At 49.5% G+C, this 21,763-nt stretch overlaps 2 protein-coding genes and 3 long non-coding RNA genes across 12 annotated transcripts; 3 read left to right on the top strand and 2 right to left on the bottom strand.

The window, feature by feature from the left end:
• Positions 1–56: 56 nt before the first annotated feature.
• On the bottom strand, positions 57–3,381 carry LOC131590511 (uncharacterized). Its single transcript, XR_009280098.1, has 3 exons — positions 3,053–3,381; positions 2,441–2,870; positions 57–194 (listed from the first exon to the last, which is right to left on the bottom strand). It is a non-coding gene; the product is annotated as an uncharacterized LOC131590511 (long non-coding RNA).
• On the top strand, positions 2,490–10,587 carry SLAMF7 (SLAM family member 7). The gene is made up of 8 exons (XM_058860635.1): positions 2,490–2,614; positions 4,659–4,955; positions 5,679–5,948; positions 8,138–8,236; positions 9,017–9,061; positions 9,790–9,833; positions 10,235–10,318; positions 10,456–10,587. Exons 1-8 carry the CDS (start codon positions 2,554–2,556, stop codon positions 10,507–10,509), a joined length of 954 nt encoding a protein of 317 aa, XP_058716618.1. The 5' UTR covers positions 2,490–2,553; the 3' UTR covers positions 10,510–10,587.
• On the bottom strand, positions 10,412–12,307 carry LOC131590510 (uncharacterized). Of its 8 annotated transcripts, none has more exons than XR_009280095.1 (5): positions 11,420–12,307; positions 11,179–11,378; positions 10,824–11,075; positions 10,598–10,740; positions 10,456–10,555 (listed from the first exon to the last, which is right to left on the bottom strand). It is a non-coding gene; the product is annotated as an uncharacterized LOC131590510 (long non-coding RNA). The 8 variants fall into 8 exon arrangements; XR_009280096.1 differs by having other exon boundaries at positions 11,179–11,337; XR_009280094.1 differs by having other exon boundaries at positions 10,412–10,535; positions 10,658–10,740; positions 11,179–12,123.
• A 950-nt stretch (positions 12,308–13,257) lies between these two features.
• LOC131590279 (collagen alpha-5(IV) chain-like) lies at positions 13,258–20,493 on the top strand. The gene is made up of 8 exons (XM_058860208.1): positions 13,258–13,348; positions 13,524–13,707; positions 15,618–15,809; positions 16,717–16,818; positions 17,487–17,525; positions 18,691–18,746; positions 18,829–19,493; positions 20,458–20,493. Exons 1-8 carry the CDS (start codon positions 13,258–13,260, stop codon positions 20,491–20,493), a joined length of 1,365 nt encoding a protein of 454 aa, XP_058716191.1.
• An 85-nt stretch (positions 20,494–20,578) lies between these two features.
• On the top strand, positions 20,579–21,293 carry LOC131590500 (uncharacterized). The gene is made up of 2 exons (XR_009280087.1): positions 20,579–20,877; positions 20,920–21,293. It is a non-coding gene; the product is annotated as an uncharacterized LOC131590500 (long non-coding RNA).
• The last annotated feature ends 470 nt before the right edge of the window (positions 21,294–21,763 follow it).

Here is a 21,763-nt window from a genome sequence, read left to right as displayed (position 1 = left end):
AAGGGAGAGAGGCTGGGGATGCGCCTCTGGAGCTGGGAATGACGGAAATTCCCGGCGGGAATGCTCATCCCCACACCTGTGGACCCCGGGAACGGTGACTCCCACCTCGGATTTGGACTCCGACCTCATCCCTGCGGAATTTCACGCCGGGATCTCGTCCCGCGGTCCCGATTTCCCAAGGGAGCCCGCGGGGACTTCAGAGAGGAAAAACGAGGAGTGGTTTTAATTCCTGAGCTCTGGAATGGGTGAAAAATCCCAAATCCACCGGATTTTGGCCCAAGGAGGGAGGAATTTTGGTGACCCCTCTTTGGGAGAAGCCAATCCCACTGAATTTCCCATTCCCATCCTTTCCCATGGATTTTGGGGGATTTTATAATCCCAAAATATCTCGTGTGCACGCGGGTCTGAGCTCGTGGATTGTGGCGGAGGGAAAGGAAAATAAACTCGGAATTCCATGAAATCTTTTGGGATTGGATCCTGGAGGAGTTTCCCTGGCTGGACTGGGATTTGGGGGAAGAGAAACCGAAGTTTTTCCCAGGGAAGGAAGAGGTCAGGCTCATCCTGGTGGCTCGAAATTGGTGGAAAAACCCCAAATTCCATCAGGGAGGAGCCCTGGAAGTGCCCAAGGATTCTCCATCCCTCATCCATGTCCCAGAAGGAGGCGACAACACGAGGGATGCAAAAAATCCTGGAATTTTGAAATGCCCCGGGTGGGGAAGAGTCCAACTCCTGCAGAGACACCCCAGAATCCCACCTTGGAATTCCCAAAATCCCACCTTGGAATTCCCAAAATCCCACCTTGGAATTCCCAAATTCCCACCTTGGAATTCCCAAAATCCCACCTTGGAATTCCCAAATTCCCACCTTGGAATTCCCAAATTCCTGCATCCTCCCCAGCAGCAGGATCAGGACTTTCAGGGAGGAATATCCAACCCTAAAATGCATTTTCCAACCCAAAAATCCCCGTTCCAGCCCCAAAATTCTCCTCGTTCCAGCCTCAAATTTCTCTTCCTTACAGCCCCCAAAATCCTCCTCATTCCTGACCCCAAAATTCTCCTCATTTGAGCCTCCAAAATTCCATTTCCAGCCCCCAAAATCCTCCTCATTCCTGACCCAAAATCCTCCTCATTTGAGCCCCCAAAATTCCATTTCCAGCCCCCAAAATCCTCCTCATTCCTGACCCAAAATCCTCCTCATTCAAGCCCCAAAATCCTCTTCATTCCAGCCCCCAAAATTCTATTTCCAATCCCCAAAATTCCCTTTCCAATCCCCAAAATTCCCATTCCAGCCCCCAAAATTCCCATTCCAGCCCCCAAAATTCCCATTCCAGCCCCAAAATTCCCATTCCCACCCCAAAATTCCCTTTCCAATCCCCAAAATTCCCATTCCAGCCCCCAAAATTCCCATTCCCACCCCAAAATTCCCATTCCCACCCCAAAATTCCCTTTCAAATCCCCAAAATTCCCATTCCAGCCCCCAAAATTCCCTTTCCAGCCCCAAAACCTCATCCTTAATGTCCCTCCCGACCCCAAACCAGTCTGAGCCAGCAGCTCCCAGCTCCTCACTGGAACCGAGGATTTTTGGGTTTTTTTTAGGATTTTGGATCCATCCTTTCCAGCTCACTTCCCCCCGAGCCCAAAATTTCACCACGAGGCTTCCGCGTGCGACGTTCCCGGAATAATCCGGAAAGGGGAAGTCAAAAATTGTCATCGTCCCCGTGTCCGGGGGTGGATTTTGGGGAGGACAGAGGGGTTTGGAGCAGTTTTGGGAATACTCGGGAAGAGGAAATTCCCAGGATTTGTAACCAAAAAAAACGGCGCCTCATATTTATATAAATATATAAAAATAGATATAAAATATTAAAATATTCCTCATCATTTTGGGGCATTTCTGGATCTTTTTAGGTTGTGGCTTCTGGATATTTTGGGGTTTTGGCTCCTGGAGGTTTTTGGGGTTGGAAACTCTGGAAATTTTGGGGCATTCCTGGATCTTTTGGGGTGGCGGCTCGAAAGGATTTTGGGGCTGTGACTTCTGGATTTTTTGGGGCATTTCTGAGTATTTTGGGGTTGTGGCCTCTGGAGCTTTTTGGGGTTGAAATTCCTGGATATTTTGGGGGTTTTCTGGATCTTTTGGGATTGGGACCTCTGGATTTTTTGGGTCATTTCTGGATCTTTTTAGGTTGTGGCTTCCGGATATTTTGGAGCTGTGGCTCCTGGAGGTTTTTGGGGTTGGAACCTCTTGAAATTTTGGGGGCATTTCTGGATCTTTTGGCTGGGAATGTCCAAACATTCCCAAACCGTGACATTTTCCGGGATAAACGCTCTCCAGGCTGGAGGTCACAGCCACCACGACGGTCTCTGTCCCACTTGGAAACTGAGTCCCTTTTTTTTCCCCTCGAAACCTCAAGTTTTCATCCAAAAACAACAAATTTATCTCAAACCGCAACTCTCCGCCTCCCCCAGCTGCCGGAAAACCACGCGGACGCTCTTCCTCTTCCTCTTCATCGCCTTGGCTCTCGCGTTCTCGGCCGTCCCGATCCTCTCCGTGCTCCTGATGCCCATGGACGCATTTTGGATCCAGTTTCTCGCCACCTTCGTGCTCCTCCACCAATCCGGTGAGCGCCAGGAGCTCCTCATCCCACGGGATGGAGATTTTGGGATGGTTTCAGGGTCAGGGGATGATGGAGCAGCTCCAGGGGGTGGATTTGGGACGGATTTTGGGATCCAGGACTGCCACGGATCTCTTGTGGCCGTGGAGAGCTGTCGGTGGAGTGCTGAGGTCCATCTCTGGTCCAGATGTTCTCCAGCTCTGCCTTCAGCTCCTGCTCCTCTCCAATTCTCCCAAATTCTCCCAATTTTTTGAGGTCTCACCTTGGGGTTTTTTTGGCTGAGAAGAGGGAAATTTGGTGAGGTTCATCTCCTGCTCCTCTCCACGTTTTTTCCCGATTTTTGGAGGTCTCACCTTGAGCTGTTTTTGGCTCAGAAGGGGTAAATTTGGTGAGGTTCGTCTCCTGCTCCTCTCTACATTTTCTCCTGATTTTTGGAGGTCTCACCTTGGGCTGTTTTTAGGTTGAAAAGAGGGAAATTGGGCAAGGTTCATCTCCTGCTCCTCTCCACTTTTTCTCCTGATTTTTGGAGGTCTCACCTTGAGCTGTTTTAGGTTGAGAAGAGGGAAATTGGGCAAGGTTCATCTCCTGCTCCTTTCCACTTTTTTCCCCAATTTTTAGAGGTCTCACCTTGGGTTGTTTTAGGTTGAGAAGAGGGAAATTGAGTGAGATTCATCTCCTGCTCCTCTCCACCTTTTTTCCCAATTTTTGGAGGTCTCACTTTGGGGTTTTTTGGCTCAGAAGAGGGAAATTGGGTGAGGTTCAGTCCCAACCCTTCCCCGCTCCCTCGGGGGGTTCCTTATCACTCAAACCACTCCTTGTTTTTTTTAATCAACGATTTCCCTTCCAGTTCATTTTCCCTTTTTATCTTTTAAAATGTTTTTTTTTTCTTTTTAAATTTATCAAGTTTTTCCCTTCCACATCCTCGGAAAAATTCCGTCCTCCGTGTCCCAGAGGTGTCTGAAGGAGCCAGAAATTCCGAGCCCGACCTCGGGAGCTGAGCCAGGATCAGTTCCCCGTTACAAAAACTGGGAAGAAAAACTCGGTTCCCAGTCCAGACCGGTTTTGGTTTAATTTTTTTGGAAATGGGAAGTTGCGAAAATAATGAAAACAACTCCTTCCTCCTCCAATTGGTCACCCGAGGTCATGGTGGGGTCACTCTGGAGGGAAAAGGGATGGATCCAGAGGGATCTTGGATCTCGTGCTGGGATGCATCCAAAGGAGAGTGGGAGGATTTTCATCTCTGGTCTCGTGAGATCCCACCTGGAATGGTGGGATCTCACCTGGAGTGGTGGGATCTCACCTGGAATGGTGGGATGTCCCCTGGAATGGTGGGATGTCCCCTGGAGTGGTGGGATCTCACCTGGAGTGGTGGGATGTCCCCTGGAATGGTGGGATGTCCCCTGGAGTGGTGGGATGTCCCCTGGAATGGTGGGATGTCCCCTGGTCAAAAAAAAGCTGGGATGAAAAGCTGGGACCAAGCTTTTCATCCCACCTTGATCCCAGGTTGATCCCACCTTGATCCCACCTTGATCCCACCTTGATCTCAGCTTGAACCCACCTTGATCCCACCTTGATCCCACCTTGATCCCACCTTGATCCCAGCTTGATCCCACCTTGATCCCAGCTTTTCATCCCACCTTGATTCCAGCTTGAACCCACCTTGATCCCACCTTGAACCCACCTTGATCCCACCTTGATCCCACCTTTTCATCCCACCTTTTCATCCCACCTTGATCCCAGTTTGATCCCACCTTGATCCCACCTTGATCCCACCTTGATCCCACCTTGATCCCACCTTGATCCCAGCTTGATCCCAGCTTTTCATCCCACCTTGATCCCACCTTGATCCCACCTTGATCCCACCTTGATTCCACCTTGATCCCACCTTGATCCCAGCTTTTCATCCCACCTTGATCCCACCTTGATCCCAGCTTTTCATCCCACCTTGATCCCACCTTGATCCCAGCTTTTCATCCCACCTTGATCCCACCTTGATCCCACCTCATCCCAGCTTTTTTCACCCCACGTTCTCCCCCATTTCCCTCCCCAGGGATCTCCAGCGACCCCGTGAAGGTGATCAGGGCCGTGGGTGAATCCGTGACCTTCCACAGCCCCGGCACGGACGGGGAGTCAGCGCTGTGGAAATTCGGGAACAAATCCATCGTGGCCGTGGACTTCGGGGACCCTCCTCAGACCATTTTTTTGGGAGAAAAATTCAAATCCCGCTTCGGCGTCTCCGAGAGGGGCCGGGCGCTCAGGATCTCCCGGCTGAGGGCGGAGGACGCCGGGATCTACTCCGTGGATATCGAGGGGAAGGAAAGATCCGCCTTCGCCCTCCAGGTGTTCAGTAGGTGATTTTGGTGCTGGTTTGGGGGGTTTTGGTGCTGGTTTTGGGGGGTTCTGGTGCTGGTTTGGGGGGTTCTGGTGCTGGTTTTGGGGGTTTTGGTGCTGGTTTTGGGGGGTTCTGGTGCTGGTTTTGGGGGTTTTGGTGCTGGTTTTGGTGATTTTGGTGCTGTTTTGGGGGGTTTTTGCACGTAAAATATAGTATAATATAGTAAAATATAGTATAATGTAATATAATGTAATATAATGTAATATAATATAGTATAATATAATGTAATATAATAAAGTATAATATAGTAAAATATAGTATAATGTAATATAATACAATGTAACATAATATAGTATAATGTAATGTAATATAATTTAGTATAGTATAGTAAAATATAGTATAATACAATATAGTATAATATAATATAATATAATATAATATAATATAATATAATATAATATAATATAATATAATATAATATAATATAATATAATATAATATAATATAATATAATATATAATACATAATACAATACAATATAATACAATATAATATAATAGAATATTATATAATGTAAATAATATAATTATAATAATAATTATTAAATAAATAAATAAATAAATAAAGATTAATAATGAAATATCATAAAATAAATATAATAAAAAACCAAATATAATAAATAATAAAATAAATACAATAAAAAACCAAATCAAAGAGGTTTCTGCCTCCCCCTCCCAGGGGAGCTGGTGGAGCCCACGGTGACCTGCGAGGCTCAGAACTGCTCGGGCCAGAGCTGCGACTTCTCCCTGCGCTGCTCCGCGCCCGGCGGCGGCTTCGGGGACGTCTCCTACAGCTGGGAATGGGGGGATCGGCGCTGGGATCAGGGATCCCTGGTGCTGCTGGTGAATAAATCATCCTGGGACGAGCCGGAGCTGCTCACCTGCACGGCACGGAACGCCGTCAGCAGCCGGAACGTCACCGTCAGCACCCCCGGAGTGCTCTGCACCGGTGAGAGCCGCGGGAGTGGTGGGATCGGGTGATCCCGGGATCCTGAGAGCCGCGGGAATGGTGGGATCGGGTGATCCCGGGATCCTGAGAGCCGCGGGAATGGTGGGATGGGGTGATCCCGGGATCCTGAGAGCCGCGGGAATGGTGGGATCGGGTGATCCCGGGATCCTGAGAGCCGTGGGAATGGTGGGATCGGGTGATCCCGGGATCCTGAGAGCCGCGGGAATGGTGGGATCGGGTGATCCCGGGATCCTGAGAGCCGCGGGAATGGTGGGATCGGGTGATCCCGGGATCCTGAGAGCCGCAGGAATGGTGGGATCGGGTGATTCCGGGATCCTGAGAGCCGCGGGAATGGTGGGATCGGGTGATCCCGGGATCCTGAGAGCCGCGGGAATGGTGGGATCGGGTGATCCCGGGATCCTGAGAGCCGCGGGAATGGTGGGATCGGGTGATCCCGGGATCCTGAGAGCCGCGGGAATGGTGGGATCGGGTGATCCCGGGATCCTGAGAGCCGCGGGAATGGTGGGATCGGGTGATCCCGGGATACTGAGAGCCATGGGAATGGTGGGATCGGGTGATCCCGGGATCCTGAGAGCCGCGGGAATGGTGGGATTGGGTGATCCTGGAATCCTGAGAGCTGTGGGAATGGTGGGATCGGGTGATCCCGGGATCCTGAGAGCCGCGGGAATGGTGGGATCGGGTGATCCCGGGATCCTGAGAGCCGCGGGAATGGTGGGATCGGGTGATCCCGGGATCCTGAGAGCCGCGGGAATGGTGGGATCGGGTGATCCGGGGATCCTGAGAGCCGCGGGAATGGTGGGATCGGGTGATCCCGGGATCCTGAGAGCCGCAGGAATGGTGGGATCAGGTGATCCCGGGATCCTGAGAGCCGCGGGAATGGTGGGATCGGGTGATCCTGGGATCCTGAGAGCCACGGGAATGGTGGGATCGGGTGATCCTGGGATCCTGAGAGCCGTGGGAATATTGGGATGGGATGATCCTGGGATCCTGAGAGCTGTGGGAATATTGAGGGGTTTGGGTTTGGGGTGGGAATATTGGGATGGGATGGGCTGATCCCGGAATCCTGAGAGCCGTGGGAATATTGGGATGGGCTGATCCCGGGATCCTGAGAGCCGCAGGAATGGTGGGATCGGGTGATCCCGGGATCCTGAGAGCCGCGGGAATGAATATTGGGATGGGCTGATCCCAGGATCCTGAGAGCAGTGGGAATATTGAGGGGTTTGGGTTTGGGGTGGGAATATTGGGATGGGATGGGCTGATCCCGGGATCCTGAGAGCTGTGGGAATATTGGGATGGGATGGGCTGATCCTGGAATCCTGAGAGCTGTGGGAATATTGGGATGGGCTGATCCCGGAATCCCAAGAGCTGTGGGAATATTGGGATGGGCTGATCCCGGGATCCTGAGAGCCAGGGAAAGATGGGATTTGGGTTTGGGGTGGGAATATTGGGGTTGGGATGGGCTGATCCCGGAATCCTGAGAGCTGTGGGAATATCGAGCTTGGGCTGATCCCGGGATCCTGAGAGCCAGGGAAAGGAGGGATTTGGGTTTGGGGTGGGAATATTGGGGTTGGGATGGGCTGATCCCAGAATCCCAAGAGCTGTGGGAATATTGGGATGGGCTGATCCCAGAATCCCGAGAGCCGTGGGAATATTGGGATGGGATGGGCAGATCCTGGAATCCTGAGAGCTCTGGGAATGAATATTGGGATGGGCTGATCCCAGGATCCTGAGAGTCATGGGAATATTGGGATGGGCTGATCCCGGAATCCTGTGAGCCAGGGAAAGATGGGATTTGGGTTTGGGGTGGGAATATTGGGATGGGATGGGATGGGATGGGATGGGATGGGATGGGATGGGCTGATCCCAGAATCCCGAGAGCTGTGGGAATATTGGGATGGGCTGATCCCAGGATCCTGAGAGCCGTGGGAATATTGGGATGGGCTGATCCCAGAATCCCGAGAGCTGTGGGAATATTGGGATGGGCTGATCCCAGGATCCTGAGAGCCGTGGGAATGAATATCGGGATGGGTTTTCCTCGTCCTCATCCTGCACCGCCTCTTCCCTGATTTGGGATCTCCTGGAATGAGGGAGCAGGGAGGATTTGAGGCCAAATTCCCGATGCTGGATTTCTTTTGGGATTTTGCCACTGGATCTCCTCCCTTTTCCAGGCGCCCTGAGGGGCAGCGGGGCCAGGATCGGGATCGGAGCCGGGATCGGAGTCGCGCTGCTCCTCTTGGTTTTCCTCGTGTTCCTCTGGAGATCCAAAGGTGAGCCTGGAAATCCTTCCCGGAGCCCTGGGAAGGAGGAGGTGGGGTCTGGGAGCGGGGATGGATTTGGGGCGGATTTGGGGCGGATTTGGGGCTGATTTGGGGTGGATTTGGGGCGGATTTGGGGTTCTGATTTGGGGGCAGATTTAGGGCGGATTTGGGGCTGATTTGAGGTGGATTTGGGGCTGATTTGGGTCTGATTTGGGGTTCTGATTTGGGGCGGATTTGGGGCAGATTTGGGTCTGATTTGGGTCTGATTTGGGGCAGATTTGGGGCTGATTTGGGTCTGATTTGGGGTTCTGATTTGGGGCAGATTTGGGGTTCTGATTTGAGGTGGATTTGGGGCAGATTTGGGGCAGATTTGGGGCTGATTTGGGGCTGATTTGGGGCTGATTTGGGGTTCTGATTTGAGGTGGATTTGGGGCTGATTTGGGGCTGATTTGGGGTGGATTTGGGGCTGATTTGGGGCTGATTTGGGGTGGATTTGGGGCTGATTTGGGGCAGATTTGGGGTTCTGATTTGGGCTTCTGATTTGGGGCAGATTTGGGGTGGATTTGGGTCTGATTTGGGTCTGATTTGGGGCAGATTTGGGGTTCTGATTTGGGGTTCTGATTTGGGGAAGATTTGGGGCAGATTTGGGGCGGATTGGGGCAGATTTGGGGCTGATTTTGGGTTCTGATTCGGGGTTCTGATTTGGGGCAGATTTGGGGCAGATTTGGGGCTGATTTGGGTCTGATTTGGGTCTGATTTGGTGTTCTGATTCTGTCACATCTCCCCCAGGCTGGAGGAAATTCCACCTCTCCAAATCCGATCCTACGGACACAGGTGGGATTTTGGGGCAGTTCCCCCGTCCTTTTTCCCACTGGGAATCTCATTTAGGATCAGGGGAATCATCCCCAGTGCCGTGGTTTGGGATCGGAGCTGAAGGATCCCAACCCCTCTGTCCTGGATCCCGGATTCCTGAAGCTGTGGGATCATGGAAAACAAAAAAAAAAACAAAAAAAGAGGGAATTTGGGCAAAAATAAAAGCTCTCATTTTTTGGGGGGGAGAAAAGTCAGGAATTCAACTTGGTGACTCGGCAGAATTCCAGAATCCCTGAGGTTGGAAAATCCCTCCGGGATCACCAAGTCCAAGCTGTGTCTGATCCCCACCAGACCAAGGTCCAGGAATTCCAACGGGAAATTTAGACCCCAAAAAAAAGGGATTTTAAAGGATTTAAATCCTCCTTTTCCAGTGAGAAACGAGGGGATGGCATGAAGGAGAAATAAATGGATTTTGTCCCGCGAGAGCAGCCAGGAATTTGGGATTTAAACCCAAAAAAAAAAGCGGATTTTCCCTGTCCTTGGTGCTGGAAGTTCATCCCAATCCCGCAGCTGCCAGGATTGAGGAGCAATTCCCACCTCCAGCGGCTCCCAGGGGTTTTGGGATCAAGTTTTTACCCCAGCCTGACCCCCCTGAGGGTTGGGATTCCCTCCCTCCCCCTGCCAGGAGCATCCAAGGGGATTCCCTGCATCCCAAATTCCCAAATTCCCGATTTTTTCCCTCTCCACAGCCGAGTACACGACGGTGTACGCCGAGGTGGGACCTGCCCAGCAGGTGAGTCCGGGCTTGGGGACACCCTGGGGACACCCTGGGGACACCCTGGGGACACCCTGGGGACACCCTGGGGACAATCCCGGAATTCTGGAGAATTCCCAGGGGGATGTGCCACAGCTGGAGGTCGTCAGCTCGCCCAAAATTCCCTTCCCAGCCCCAAAATCTCTTCCAAAAAAGGGAGGGATCAGAGAAAAAATGGGATTTGGGGGTTGGATTTAAAGGGGAGTTTAAAATCATCCCGTTCCGAGGGCTGGGACACTTCCCGCTCTCCCAGGAGGCTCCAGCCTGGCCTTGGGATGGGACAACAATTCCAGAGGTGGATCCTGGAGGGATTTCTGCATCCGGGATCTTTTTTCCAGCACCTGAAACACTTTTAAAATCATTTTTCCCGCCCCCAGCAGCGCATCCCGAATGGAATTAAAGCCAAACCAGGGGACGGGGAACCTTCCAGAAGCGTTTATGCCCTGGCCAAGCGTCCGGAGCAGGTGAGCTGGGAACGTCTGAGCGGGGCTGGAGCTCCTGGAGCTGGGACAGGGACAGGACAAATCCATGGATCTCTCTGGGAGAGCGGGATCGGTCCCAGGATCCCAAAACAAACCCTGGTGTCACTTTGTCCTCGCAGGCAGGTGAGGGGACAGTGGAAAATGTCATCGTGACCGGGCTGGAGCTGGTCTAGAGGGACCTGGAGATGGTTTAAAGGACCTGGAGATGGTTTAAAGGACCTGGAGATGGTTTAAAGGAACCTGGGACTGATTTAAAGGAACCTGGGACTGATTTAAAGGACCTGGAGCTGGTTTAAAGGACCTGGAGCTGGTTTAAAGGACCTGGAGCTGGTTTAAAGGAACCTGGGACTGATTTAAAGGAACCTGGGACTGATTTAAAGGACCTGGAGCTGGTTTAAAGGAACCTGGGACTGATTTAAAGGAACCTGGGACTGATTTAAAGGAACCTGGGACTGATTTAAAGGAACCTGGGACTGATTTAAAGGACCTGGAGCTGGTTTAAAGGACCTGGAGCTGGTTTAAAGGAACCTGGAACTGATTTAAAGGAACCTGGGAATGATTTAAAGGATCTGGAGCTGGTTTAAAGGACCCAGAGCTGGTTTAGAATGATCCAGAACTGATTTAAAGGAACCTGGAGCTGATTTAAATGACCTGGAGCTGCTTTAGAAGAACCTGGAAATTATTTAAGGGATCTGGAACTGGTTTAAAGAGTCTGGAGATGGTTTAGAAGGATCTGGAACTGGTTTAAGGGATCTGGAACTGGTTTAGAAGGATCTGGAACTGGTTTAAAGAGCCTGGAGATGGTTTAGAAGGATCTGGAACTGGTTTACGGGATCTGGAACTGGTTTAGGAGGATCTGGAACTGGTTTAGAAGGATCTGGAACTGGTTTAGAAGGATCTGGAACTGGTTTAAAGAGTCTGGAGATGGTTTAGAAGGATCTGGAACTGGTTTAGAAGGATCCAGAACTGGTTTAAAGAGTCTGGAGATGGTTTAGAAGGATCTGGAACTGGTTTAGAAGGATCCAGAACTGGTTTAAGGGATCTGGAACTGGTTTAAAGAGTCTGGAGATGGTTTAGAAGAACCTGGAACTGATTTAAGGGGTCTGGAACTGGTTTAGGAGGATCTGGAACTGGTTTAGAAGGATCCAGAACTGGTTTAAGGGATCTGGAACTGGTTTAGAAAGATCTGGAACTGGTTTAAAGGGTCTCCACTCCTCAGTCACAGGGATGGACCCCACAAGGTGACTCTGGAACGGCTCTGGAACATCTCCAACATCCCCAATCCCTGAATCTCATGGATCTCACCCTCCCAGGATTTCCTCCTGCCTCAGTTTCCCTCCCAGCAGCCTCAGTCTGGGATTTCAGGGAGGATTTGGAACCTTTTGGGATCGTTCTCCTCGATTTTGGCAGCTCCTTGGGATTCAGGCTCCTTTTCCCACCCATCCTCCTGAACCAAAACCCCACAAACGCTCCAGGGACTCCCAGCCAGGCTTCAGGAGACTCTTAAAAAATTTTTTTTCACGGAATTCTGGAATTCCCAAAGTCGGAAAAGCCCTCCAGGACCATCAATTCCAGCCTGGGACCAATCCTGGCCACCCAGACCAACACCCAGTGGGTTCCTCGGACACCTCCAGGGATGGGGGAGGCTCCAAACCGGCTCCTTTTTCATGTGGAAAACCCTTTTTTTTTCCCAAAAAATTCTCTCAGGATTTATTTTTTTAAAATTATTTCTAAAAAATGATTTTTACGTGAATAATTTCTTTTTTTTTTTTCTCCTCATCCTCATTTCGAACCGCACGAAATTTCAGTTTCTCACTCGGCCGAAAACAACCAAAAATAACCCCAGGAAGTCGAAGTGAGAATCGTAAAAATTCTTCCCCCTCACCTCGGGTTGGGGTTTTGGGGAGGTCCTGGAGATTCCCCCACTCCTTGTCCAAACTTCCGACCCTTCCCATGGAAAAATGGATCCGTGGGGTGGAGAAATGGATCTGTGGGGTGGAGAAATGGATCCGTGGGGTGGAGAAACAATTCCATGGGATGGAGAAACAATTCCATGGTGTGGAGAAATGGATCCGTGGTGTGGAGAAATGCCCCCCAGGATGGAGAAATGGACCCATGGGGTGGAGAAATGGATCCATGGGATGGAGAAATGGATCTGTGGGGTGGAGAAATGGACCCATGGGATGAAGAAACAATTCCACGGGGTGGAGAAATGGATCTGTGGGGTGGAGAAATGGATTCATGGAGTTGAGAAACAATTCCATGGTGTGGAGAAATGGATCCATGGGATGGAGAAATGGATCTGTGGGATGGAGAAATGGATCCGTGGGGTGGAGAAATGGATCCGTGGGGTGGAGAAATGGATCCGTGGGGTGGAGAAATGGATGTGTGGGGTGGAGAAATGGATCCGTGGGGTGGAGAAACAATTCCATGGGATGGAGAAATGGACCCATGGGGTGGAGAAATGGATCTGTGGGGTGTAGAAATGGATCTGTGGGATGGAGAAATGCCCTCTGGGGTGTAGAAATGCCCCCCGGGGTGGAGAAATGGATCTGTGGGATGGAGAAATGGATCTGTGGGGTGGAGAAACAATTCCATGGGGTGGAGAAAAGCCCCCCGGGGTGGAGAAATGGATCTGTGGGGTGGAGAAATAAATCTGTGGTGTGTAGAAATGCCCCCACGGGGTGTAGAAATGCCCCACGGGGTGGAGAAATGGATCTGTGGGGTGGAGAAATGGATCTGTGGGGTGGAGAAATGGACCCATGGGATGGAGAAATGGATCTGTGGGGTGTAGAAATGCCCCCCGGGGTGGAGAAATGGATCTGTGGGATGGAGAAACAATTCCATGGGGTGGAGAAATGGATCTGTGGGGTGGAGAAATGGACCCATGGGATGGAGAAATGGATCTGTGGGGTGTAGAAATGCCCCACGGGGTGGAGAAATGGATCTGTGGGGTGGAGAAATGGATCTGTGGGGTGGAGAAATGGACCCATGGGGTGGAGAAATGGATCTGTGGGGTGGAGAAATGCCCCCCCGGGGTGTAGAAATGCCCCCATGGGGTGTAGAAATGCCCCCTGGGGTGTAGAAAAGCCCCCTGGGGTGTAGAAATGCCCCCCAGGGTGTAGAAATGCCCCCTGGGGTGTAGAAAAGCCCCCCTGGGGTGTAGAAAAGCCCCCCCGGGGTGCAGACGGCCTCCGGGGATGCTCCCCGGCCGTTCCTCCCCCGATTTCACCACCTTGGCCCGGCGGCTTCCGCTGCCAGGAAAGGGGAAGGAAGGAGACCCCGAGGGGCCGGGGCGGGGATGGGGCGCGGCTGGAGGGGCCCGGGGGGCTTCGGGGGGCTCTGCCTCGCCCTGCTCTGCTCCGGGGCCGGTGAGTGGGGCCGGGGGGCTTCGGGGGGCTCTGCCTCGCCCTGCTCTGCTCCGGGGCCGGTGAGTGGGGCCGTGGGGCTTCGGGGGGTGGGGATGGGGCGAGGAGGAGGAGGAAGAGGAAGGGGATGAAGGCAGCAGGGGCAGCTCAGGGAGGTCCCTTTAGGTCCCTTTAGGTCACTTTAGGTCCCTTTGGGTCCTTTTAGGTCCTTTTGGGTCCTTTTAAGTCCTCTTAGGTCCCTTTGGGTCCTTTTAGATCCTTTTGGGTCCTTTTAGGTCCTTTTGGGTCCTTTTAAGTCCTCTTAGGTCCCTTTGGGTCCTTTTAGGTCCTTTTAGGTTCCTTTAGGTCTCTTTAGGTCCCTTTGGGTCCTTTTAGGTCCCTTTAGGTCCCTTTGGGTCCTTTTGGGTCCTTTTAAGTCCTCTTAGGTCCCTTTGGGTCCTTTTAGGTCCTTTTAGGTTCCTTTGGGTCCCTTTAGGTCCCTTTGGGTCCTTTTAGTTCCTTTTGGGTCCCTTTGGGTCCTTTTAGGTCCTTTTAGGTCCCTTTGGGTCCTTTTAGGCCCTTTTAGGTCCTTTTAGGTCCTTTTGGGTCTCTTTGGGTCCTTTTAGGTCCTTTTAGGTCCTTTTAGGTTCCTTTAGGTCCTTTTAGGTCCTTTTAGGTTCTTTTAGGTCCCTTTAGGTCCCTTTGGGTTCTTTTAGGTCCTTTTGGGTCCTTTTAGGTCCTGTTAGGTCCCTTTAGGTCCCTTTAGGTCCTTTTAGGTCCTTTTGGGTCCTTTTAGGTCCTTTTAGGTCCTTTTGGATTCCTTTGGGTCCTTTTAGGTCCTTTTAGGTCCTTCTAGGTCCTTTTAGGTCCCTTTGGGTCCTCTTAGGTCCTTTTGGGTCCTTTTAAGTCCTCTTAGGTCCCTTTGGGTCCTTTTAGGTCCTTTTAGGTCCCTTTAGGTCCTTTTAGGTCCTTTTGGGTCCCTTTGGGTCCTTTTAGGTCCTTTTAGGTACTTTTAGGTCCGTTTAGGTCCTTTTGGGTTCCTTTGGGTCCTTTTAGGTCCTTTTAGGTCCTTTTAGGTCCTTTTAGGTCCTTTTAGGGCTTTTCCTGGTGGTTCCGCTCAGGTTTGGGTTGGGCCTGGCTTTGCTGAGCCTGGTTTGAGGTTCCCAGGAGGGTTTTGGGGTCTTCTGAGGTGTCCCAGTCCAACCCAAATCCATCCCAAATCCACCCCAAATCCATCTCAATCCACCCCAAATCCATCCCAATCCATCCCAATCCATCCCAGTCCATCCCAGTCCATCCCAGTCCATCCCAGTCCATCCCAGTCCATCCCAGTCCATCCCAATCCACCCCAAATTGAGATATTTTGGGGATATTTGGGGATATTTTGGATATTTTGGGATATTTTGGGATATTTTGGGATATTTGGGGATATTTGGGGATATTTGGGGATATTTTGGGGATATTTTGGATATTTGGGGATATTTTGTGGATATTTTGGGATATTTTGGAGATATTTTGGATATTTGGGGATATTTTTGGATATTTGTGGATATTTTGGGGACATTTTGAATATTTTGGGATATTTGGGGATATTTTTGTCTAAACCCTCCTGGAGGTTTTGGGGTCGGGATCGTTCCCTGTGGAGCTGTTCCCGAGCCCCAAAACCCTCCGGGAGCGGAATTTTCCGGATCTCCACCCCAAATCCCACCCGGAACATCTCCAGCTCTTCCTGGCGTCCCGTCCTTGCTCCCTCAGAATTCCCGGGATTTCTCCTCTTTTCCGGAATTCCCTTTTGGGGCCCCTCCTGACCTTTCACCCCTTGGTGATGTCCCCAAACTCTGTCACCCCCCGAGGGGACAGCGGGGCCCAGGTTCCCGTTCCCCATCCCCGATTTTGGGGGAAAAGCGACAGAAACGGACAAATCCCATTCCCAGCTCTCGGCTTCCGAGGGGAGGAGCCGGGAAATGTCACCGAGGGGATCCCGGAGGGGACACGGGACCCCCCGGAGCCACCAGGGCAGGGACACGGGGACGCGGTGACGACGTGGCCGAGGGCCACCACGAGCGGGGACCTGGAGGTGACACCGGAGGTGACACTGGAGGTGACACCGGAGGGGAACCAGACCCGTGAGTTCCATGGGAAAGGGGGGGACGTGGCTTTGTCACCACCCTGGGGGGATTTGTCACCGTCCCGGGGGGATTTGTCACCGTCCCAGGGGATTTGTCACCGTCCTGGGAGGATTTGTCACCATCCCGGGGGATTTGTCACCGTCCCGGGGGATTTGTCACCGTCCCGGGGGGATTTGTCACCGTCCTGGGGGGATTTGTCACCGTCCTGGGGGGATTTGTCACCGTCCCAGGGGGATTTGTCACCGTCATGAGGAGGTGACACCCTCCTGGAGGACGTGCCACCATCCTGAGGGATTTGTCACCCTCTTGAGGGACGTGCCACCATCCTGGGGAACTTGTCACCATCCCACGGGATGTGTCACCCTCCTGGGGGATGTGCCACCACCCTGGGGACCTGCCACCATCCTGGGGGATTTGTGACCACCCTGAGGGACCTGCCACCATCCTGGAGGACGTGCCACCACCCTGAGGGATTTGTCACCCTCCTGGGGGATGTGCCACCACCCTGGGGGACCTGCCACCATCCCAGGGGATTTGTCACCCTCCTGGAGGACATGCCACCATCCTGAGGGACATGTCACCCTCTTGAGGGACGTGCCACCACCCTGGGGGACATGCCACCATCCCGGGGGATTTGTCACCATCCCGGGGGATTTGTCACCACCCTGGGGGACCTGCCACCACTCTGAGGGACCTGTCACCATCTTGAGGGACCTGTCACCCTCTCAAAGGACCTGCCACCACCCTGGGGGACATGCCACCACTCTGAGGGACCTGTCACCATCTTGAGGGACGTGCCACCCTCTCAAAGGACCTGCCACCACCCCGAGGGGACCGGCCACCACCCTGGAATGTCCCAGGTGCCTGTCACACCCCCCCACCCCGGTCACCTCTGTCCCCACAGGAGTGTCCTCGGGTGTCCCAGCCCGTTACTGGTCCCCCGTCCTCTTCGTGGCGCTGGCCCTGCTCGTGCTCTTCGTCACCTACCGCAGGACCAAGGACAAAGGTCTGACCCCGGCACCCCAAAAACCTCCAGAGGTCACAACCCCAAAAGGTCCAGAAATGCCCCAAAATATCCAGAAACTTCCCCAAAATCCTCCAGAGGTCACAACCCCGAAAGGTCCAGAAATGCCCCAAAATATCCAGAAACTTCCCCAAAAAACCTCCAGAGATCACAACCCCAAAAGGTCCAGAAAGATCCCAAAATATCCAGAAACTTCCCCAAAAACCTCCAGAGGTCACAACCCCAAAAGGTCCAGAAAGACCCCAAAATTTCCAGAAACTTCCCCAAAAACCTCCAGAGGTCACAACCCCGAAAGGTCCAGAAAGACCCCAAAATATCCAGAAACTTCCCCAAAAACCTCCAGAGGTCACAACCCCGAAAGGTCCAGAAATGCCCCAAAATATCCAGAAACTTCCCCAAAACCTCCAGAGGTCACAACCACAAAAGATCCAGGAATGCCCCAAAATTTCCAGAATTTCCAACCCCAAAAACCTCCAGGAGCCACAACCCCAAAATATCCAGAAGCCACAACCTAAAAAGATCCAGAAATGCCCCAAAAAATCCAGAAGTCCCAATCCCAAAAATCTTTAGATGCCACCACCCCAAAAGATCCAGAAATGCCCCAAAATTTGGGTGGAAAATTCAGGTTTTTGGGTCTGTTCTGGTCACAGGGATCCGGGACCGGGCCACGAGTGGCAGCGACTCCTCAGGTGAGCCCTGTGGGGGAACTGGGGGAACTGGTTTTACTGGGATGTTTTGTTTTATTGGGGTATTTTTATTTTATATTTTATATTTTGTATTTTATATTTTATATTTTATATTTTATATTTTATATTTTATATTTTATATTTTACATCTCATCTTTTATATCTCGTATTTTATATTTTGTATTTTATATTTTATATTTTTTATTTTATATTTTATATTTTATATTTTATATTTTATATTTTATATTTTATATTTTATATTTTACATCTCATATTTTATATCTCATATTTTATATTTCGTATTTTATATTTTATATTTTGTATTTTATATTTTACATCTTGCATTTTATATCTTGCATTTTATATCTTGTATTTTATATCTTGTATTTTATATCTTAATATCTTATATTTTATATTTCATATTTTATTTTATTGAGGTACTTTTTTATTGGGATATTTTATTTCACTGGGATATTTTGATTTTACTGGGATATTTTATATTTTATATTTTATTTATTGGGGTATTTTTTAATTGAGTATTTTATTTTATTAGGATATATTTATTTTCTATTATTCTATTGGAGTATTTTGTTTTATTTCAGTGGGATATTCAATTTTATTTGATATTTCATTTTTCTGGGATATTTAATTTCATTGGAATATTTTATTTTTTCGGGATATTTAATTTCATTGGAATATTTTATTTTTTCGGGATATTTAATTTCATTGGAATATTTTATTTTTTCGGGATATTTAATTTCATTGGAATATTTTATTTTTCCAGGACATTCAATTTTATTGGGATATTTCATTTTTCTGGGATATTTAATTTCATTGGAATATTTTATTTTTTCGGGATATTTAATTTCATTGGAATATTTTATTTTTCCAGGACATTCAATTTTATTGGGATATTTCATTTTTCCGGGATATTTCATTTTTCCAGCATTCCCTGGCTTGGTTTATTTGGGATTTCAGGGATAAATTCTGGACCCTGCTCCACCTTATCCCGACTGGAAATGCCCAAATTCCAGCTGGGATCCCCCTGGCTCCCTTCCCGTGGGATTGGGACGATCCCGGAGCTCCTCCCATCCCAAAAAATCCCACAATTCCCAAATCCCGTCAATTCCCGAGTCCCGGCGCCCTCATCCCAACCCTTCCCTTGCAGATCTGGGAGCTCTGGTCCAGCCCCAGGAGCCCATCCCAAAAATCCCGGCCCTACAGGTGAGCCCGGGGACGGGAAAAATCCCGGGAATTGGGAATTCCCAAGGCCGGCCGCTCCACGGAATTCCCGACTCTTTTCCAGAGGGAAAGGAAGGATCCCGAGAACCCCCCGGAACACGGCGAGACCACCCTCGACCCGCCCCGGGATCCGGAATTCCTGGGATAAAGGGAATTCCTGGGATAAAGGGAATTCCTGGGATAAAGGGGATTCCTGGGATAAAGGGGATTCCTGGAATAAAGGGGATTCCTGGGATAAAGGGAATTCCCGGGATAAAGGGGATTCCTGGGGAAAAGGGGATTCCTGGGATAAAGGGGATTCCCAAGAAAAAGGGAATTCCTGGGATAAAGGGAATTCCAGGGATAAAGGGAATTCCTGGGATAAAGAGAATTCCCAAAGAGAAGGGAATTCCCGTGGAAAAGGGAATTTCTGGGGAAAAGGGAATTCTTGGGATAAAGGGAATTCCAGGGATAAAGGGAATTTCTGGGATAAAGGGAATTCTTGGGATAAAGAGAATTCCCGGGATAAAGGGAATTCCTGGGGAAAAGGGAATTCCTGGGATAAAGGGGATTCCCAAGAAAAAGGGAATTCCTGGGATAAAGGGAATTCTTGGGTTAAAGGGAATTCCCAAGAAAAAGGGAATTCCTGGGGAAAAGGGAATTCATGCGATAAAGAGAATTCCCAGGATAAAGGGAATTGCCAAAGAAAAGGGAATTCCTGTGGAAAAGGGAATTTCTGGGGAAAAAGGGGCAATTCTTGGGATAAAGGGAATTCCTGGGGAAAAGGGAATTCATGGGATAAAGAGAATTCCCAGGATAAAGGGAATTCCCAAAAAAAAGGGAATTCTTGTGGAAAAGGGAATTTCTGGGGAAAAAGGGGCAATTCTTGGGATAAAGGGAATTCCTGGGATAAAGGGAATTCCTGGGATAAAGGGCTCCTGGGGAAAACAGAATTCCTGGGATAAAGGGAATTCCCGGGAAAAAGGGAATTCCTGGGGAAAAGGGAATTCCCGAGACCCCAAAAATCCCAAGTTTTTGGCCTCATAGATCCCTAAAATTTTGGCCTCATAAATCCCTAAAATTTTGTGGCAAAACCCCCAAATTCTTTGTCCCGTAAATCCCAAATATTTCATCCCCCAAACCCCCAAACTCTCGGCCCCAGGAGCCAAAATAAATTTATTTTTTAAATTAAAAAAAAAAAAAAAAAAAGTCAAAATGGGTTTATTTTATTAAAAAAAAAAAAAAAAAAAAAGAAAGAATTTTTTTTACAATTTTAGTTCCTCTACGGAAAAAAATAAAAAATAATAAACCAACAAAAATAAAACCCAAAAAACAACGACCAAACACCAACGGAAAGAATTCCCACCGGAGCTGCCGGAATGCTCCAAAAAAATGGGAAAATCCAAGATTTTTTGTTTTTTTTTTTTTTATATATATATTAAAAACCATTAATTTGACATTTTACAACTTTCTACACGCATGCACAAAAAAAAAAAAAAAATCTCGGCTCTGCTGGAAAATCCAAACCCATCCCCAAAAACGGAACTGAAAATCAAAAATTCCAAAAAAAAAAAAAAGGAATTTTTAGCTCCCCAAAAATTCCCGAATGGAATCGTGAATTCGGGAAGATCCATCCGTTTTTTTTTTTTTGCGGGAAAACGCCGACGGAGCCGAAGGATCGGGAGGTGAAATCCGGATCCTTCGGCATCAAAAGGCTGGAAAATATTTGGGAGCAGCGGGAGGGGGTTGAAATTCCCCCCCCCCTAAAAAAATTCCACCCCAAAAAAATTCCCTGCCCCCCAAAAAAATTCCCTCCCCCCCAAATTCCAAAAAAAACGGGGATTTCCTGGAATTTGGATGGATTTCCCCCATTTTGCTACTGGTGCTTACTGGGGAAGCCTCCCCTGGCTCCTTTTTAGTGCTTAGGACAAAATCCGACCCCAAAATCCGACCCCAAAATTCCTCCCCGGGAATAAAATCCGGCGCTTCCGACCCCACGAGGGCGGAGGTGGAAACTGGAAGGATAAAAATATCAAAAAAACGGGAAAATAAAAATTCCGAATCCATCCGTGAGGTATTCGCGACCTGATCAAAGAAAAAATCCCAAAAAAAAGGTGGAAAAGGTAAAAAAAAGGTGGAAAAGGTAAAAAAAAGGTGGAAAAGGTAAAAAAAAAAGGTGATTTTTGCATCCCAGTGGGAATTTTGTGGGATTCTGTCATCGGTGAGAGTTGAGCTCTGCCAGGAGATCCTCGGGGTTACGGATCCGGGATTGTTCCGACGGCGCTCGGAAGCCCCACGGAGCCGCTGCTGGAATTTGGGATGTGGATCCCCTCAGGAGCAGCAAAATCCACCCCAAAAAAACCCCAAAAGCTCTGAAAAAACCCAAATTTCCGCTCGTTTTTCCCTAAAAAATCCCAAAACCGGGAGCGTGGAGGAGGATCCCAAAACCTGGGATAAACCACGGGAGCTTTTCCACAGCAGCCACGGATCCTGGAGGTGATCCCAAATCCTTCCAAAATCCACCTCAAAAAAAAACCCCAAAACCTCAAATTTCAGCTCTGAAAAAACCCAAATTTCCGCTGGTTTTTCCCTAAAAAAATTCCAAAACCGGGAGCGAGGAGGAGGATCCCAAAACCTGGGATAAACCATGGGAGCTTTTCCACAGCAGCCACGGATCCTGGAGGTGATCCCAAATCCTTCCAAAATCCACCCCTCAAAAAAAAACCCCAAAACCTCAAAATTCAGCTCTGAAAAAACCAAATTTCCACTCGTTTTTCCCTAAAAAAAATCAAAACCGGGAGCGAGGAGGAGGCTCCCAAAACCTGGGATAAACCACGGGAGCTTTTCCACAGCAGCCACGGATCCTGGAGGTGATCCCAAATCCTTCCAAAATCCACCTCCAAAAAAAAACCCCCAAAACCTCAAATTTCAGCTCTGAAAAAACCCAAATTTCTGCTCGTTTTTCCTTAAAAAAAATCAAAACCGGGAGCGAGAAGGAGGATCCCAAAACCTGGGATAAA

This window comes from Poecile atricapillus, chromosome 33, assembly GCF_030490865.1.
Source record: "Poecile atricapillus isolate bPoeAtr1 chromosome 33, bPoeAtr1.hap1, whole genome shotgun sequence".
Lineage (NCBI taxonomy): Eukaryota > Metazoa > Chordata > Aves > Passeriformes > Paridae > Poecile > Poecile atricapillus.
This window is presented reverse-complemented; position numbering and strand designations above follow the sequence as displayed.

Excerpts from the sequence above, each read along its gene's own strand:
- SLAMF7 (XM_058860635.1), top strand. The coding sequence starts at position 2,554 with ATGCCCATGGACGCATTTTGGATCCAGTTTCTCGCCACCTTCGTGCTC. Across the intron at positions 4,956-5,678 it reads CTTCGCCCTCCAGGTGTTCA|GGGAGCTGGTGGAGCCCACG; the intron begins GTAGGTGATTTT and ends TCCCCCTCCCAG. Across the intron at positions 5,949-8,137 it reads CCCCGGAGTGCTCTGCACCG|GCGCCCTGAGGGGCAGCGGG; the intron begins GTGAGAGCCGCG and ends TCCCTTTTCCAG.
- LOC131590279 (XM_058860208.1), top strand. The coding sequence starts at position 13,258 with ATGCCCCACGGGGTGGAGAAATGGATCTGTGGGGTGGAGAAATGGATC. Across the intron at positions 15,810-16,716 it reads ACCGGAGGGGAACCAGACCC|GAGTGTCCTCGGGTGTCCCA; the intron begins GTGAGTTCCATG and ends CTGTCCCCACAG. Across the intron at positions 19,494-20,457 it reads GAATTTCTGGGGAAAAAGGG|GCTGGAAAATATTTGGGAGC; the intron begins GCAATTCTTGGG and ends CGGCATCAAAAG.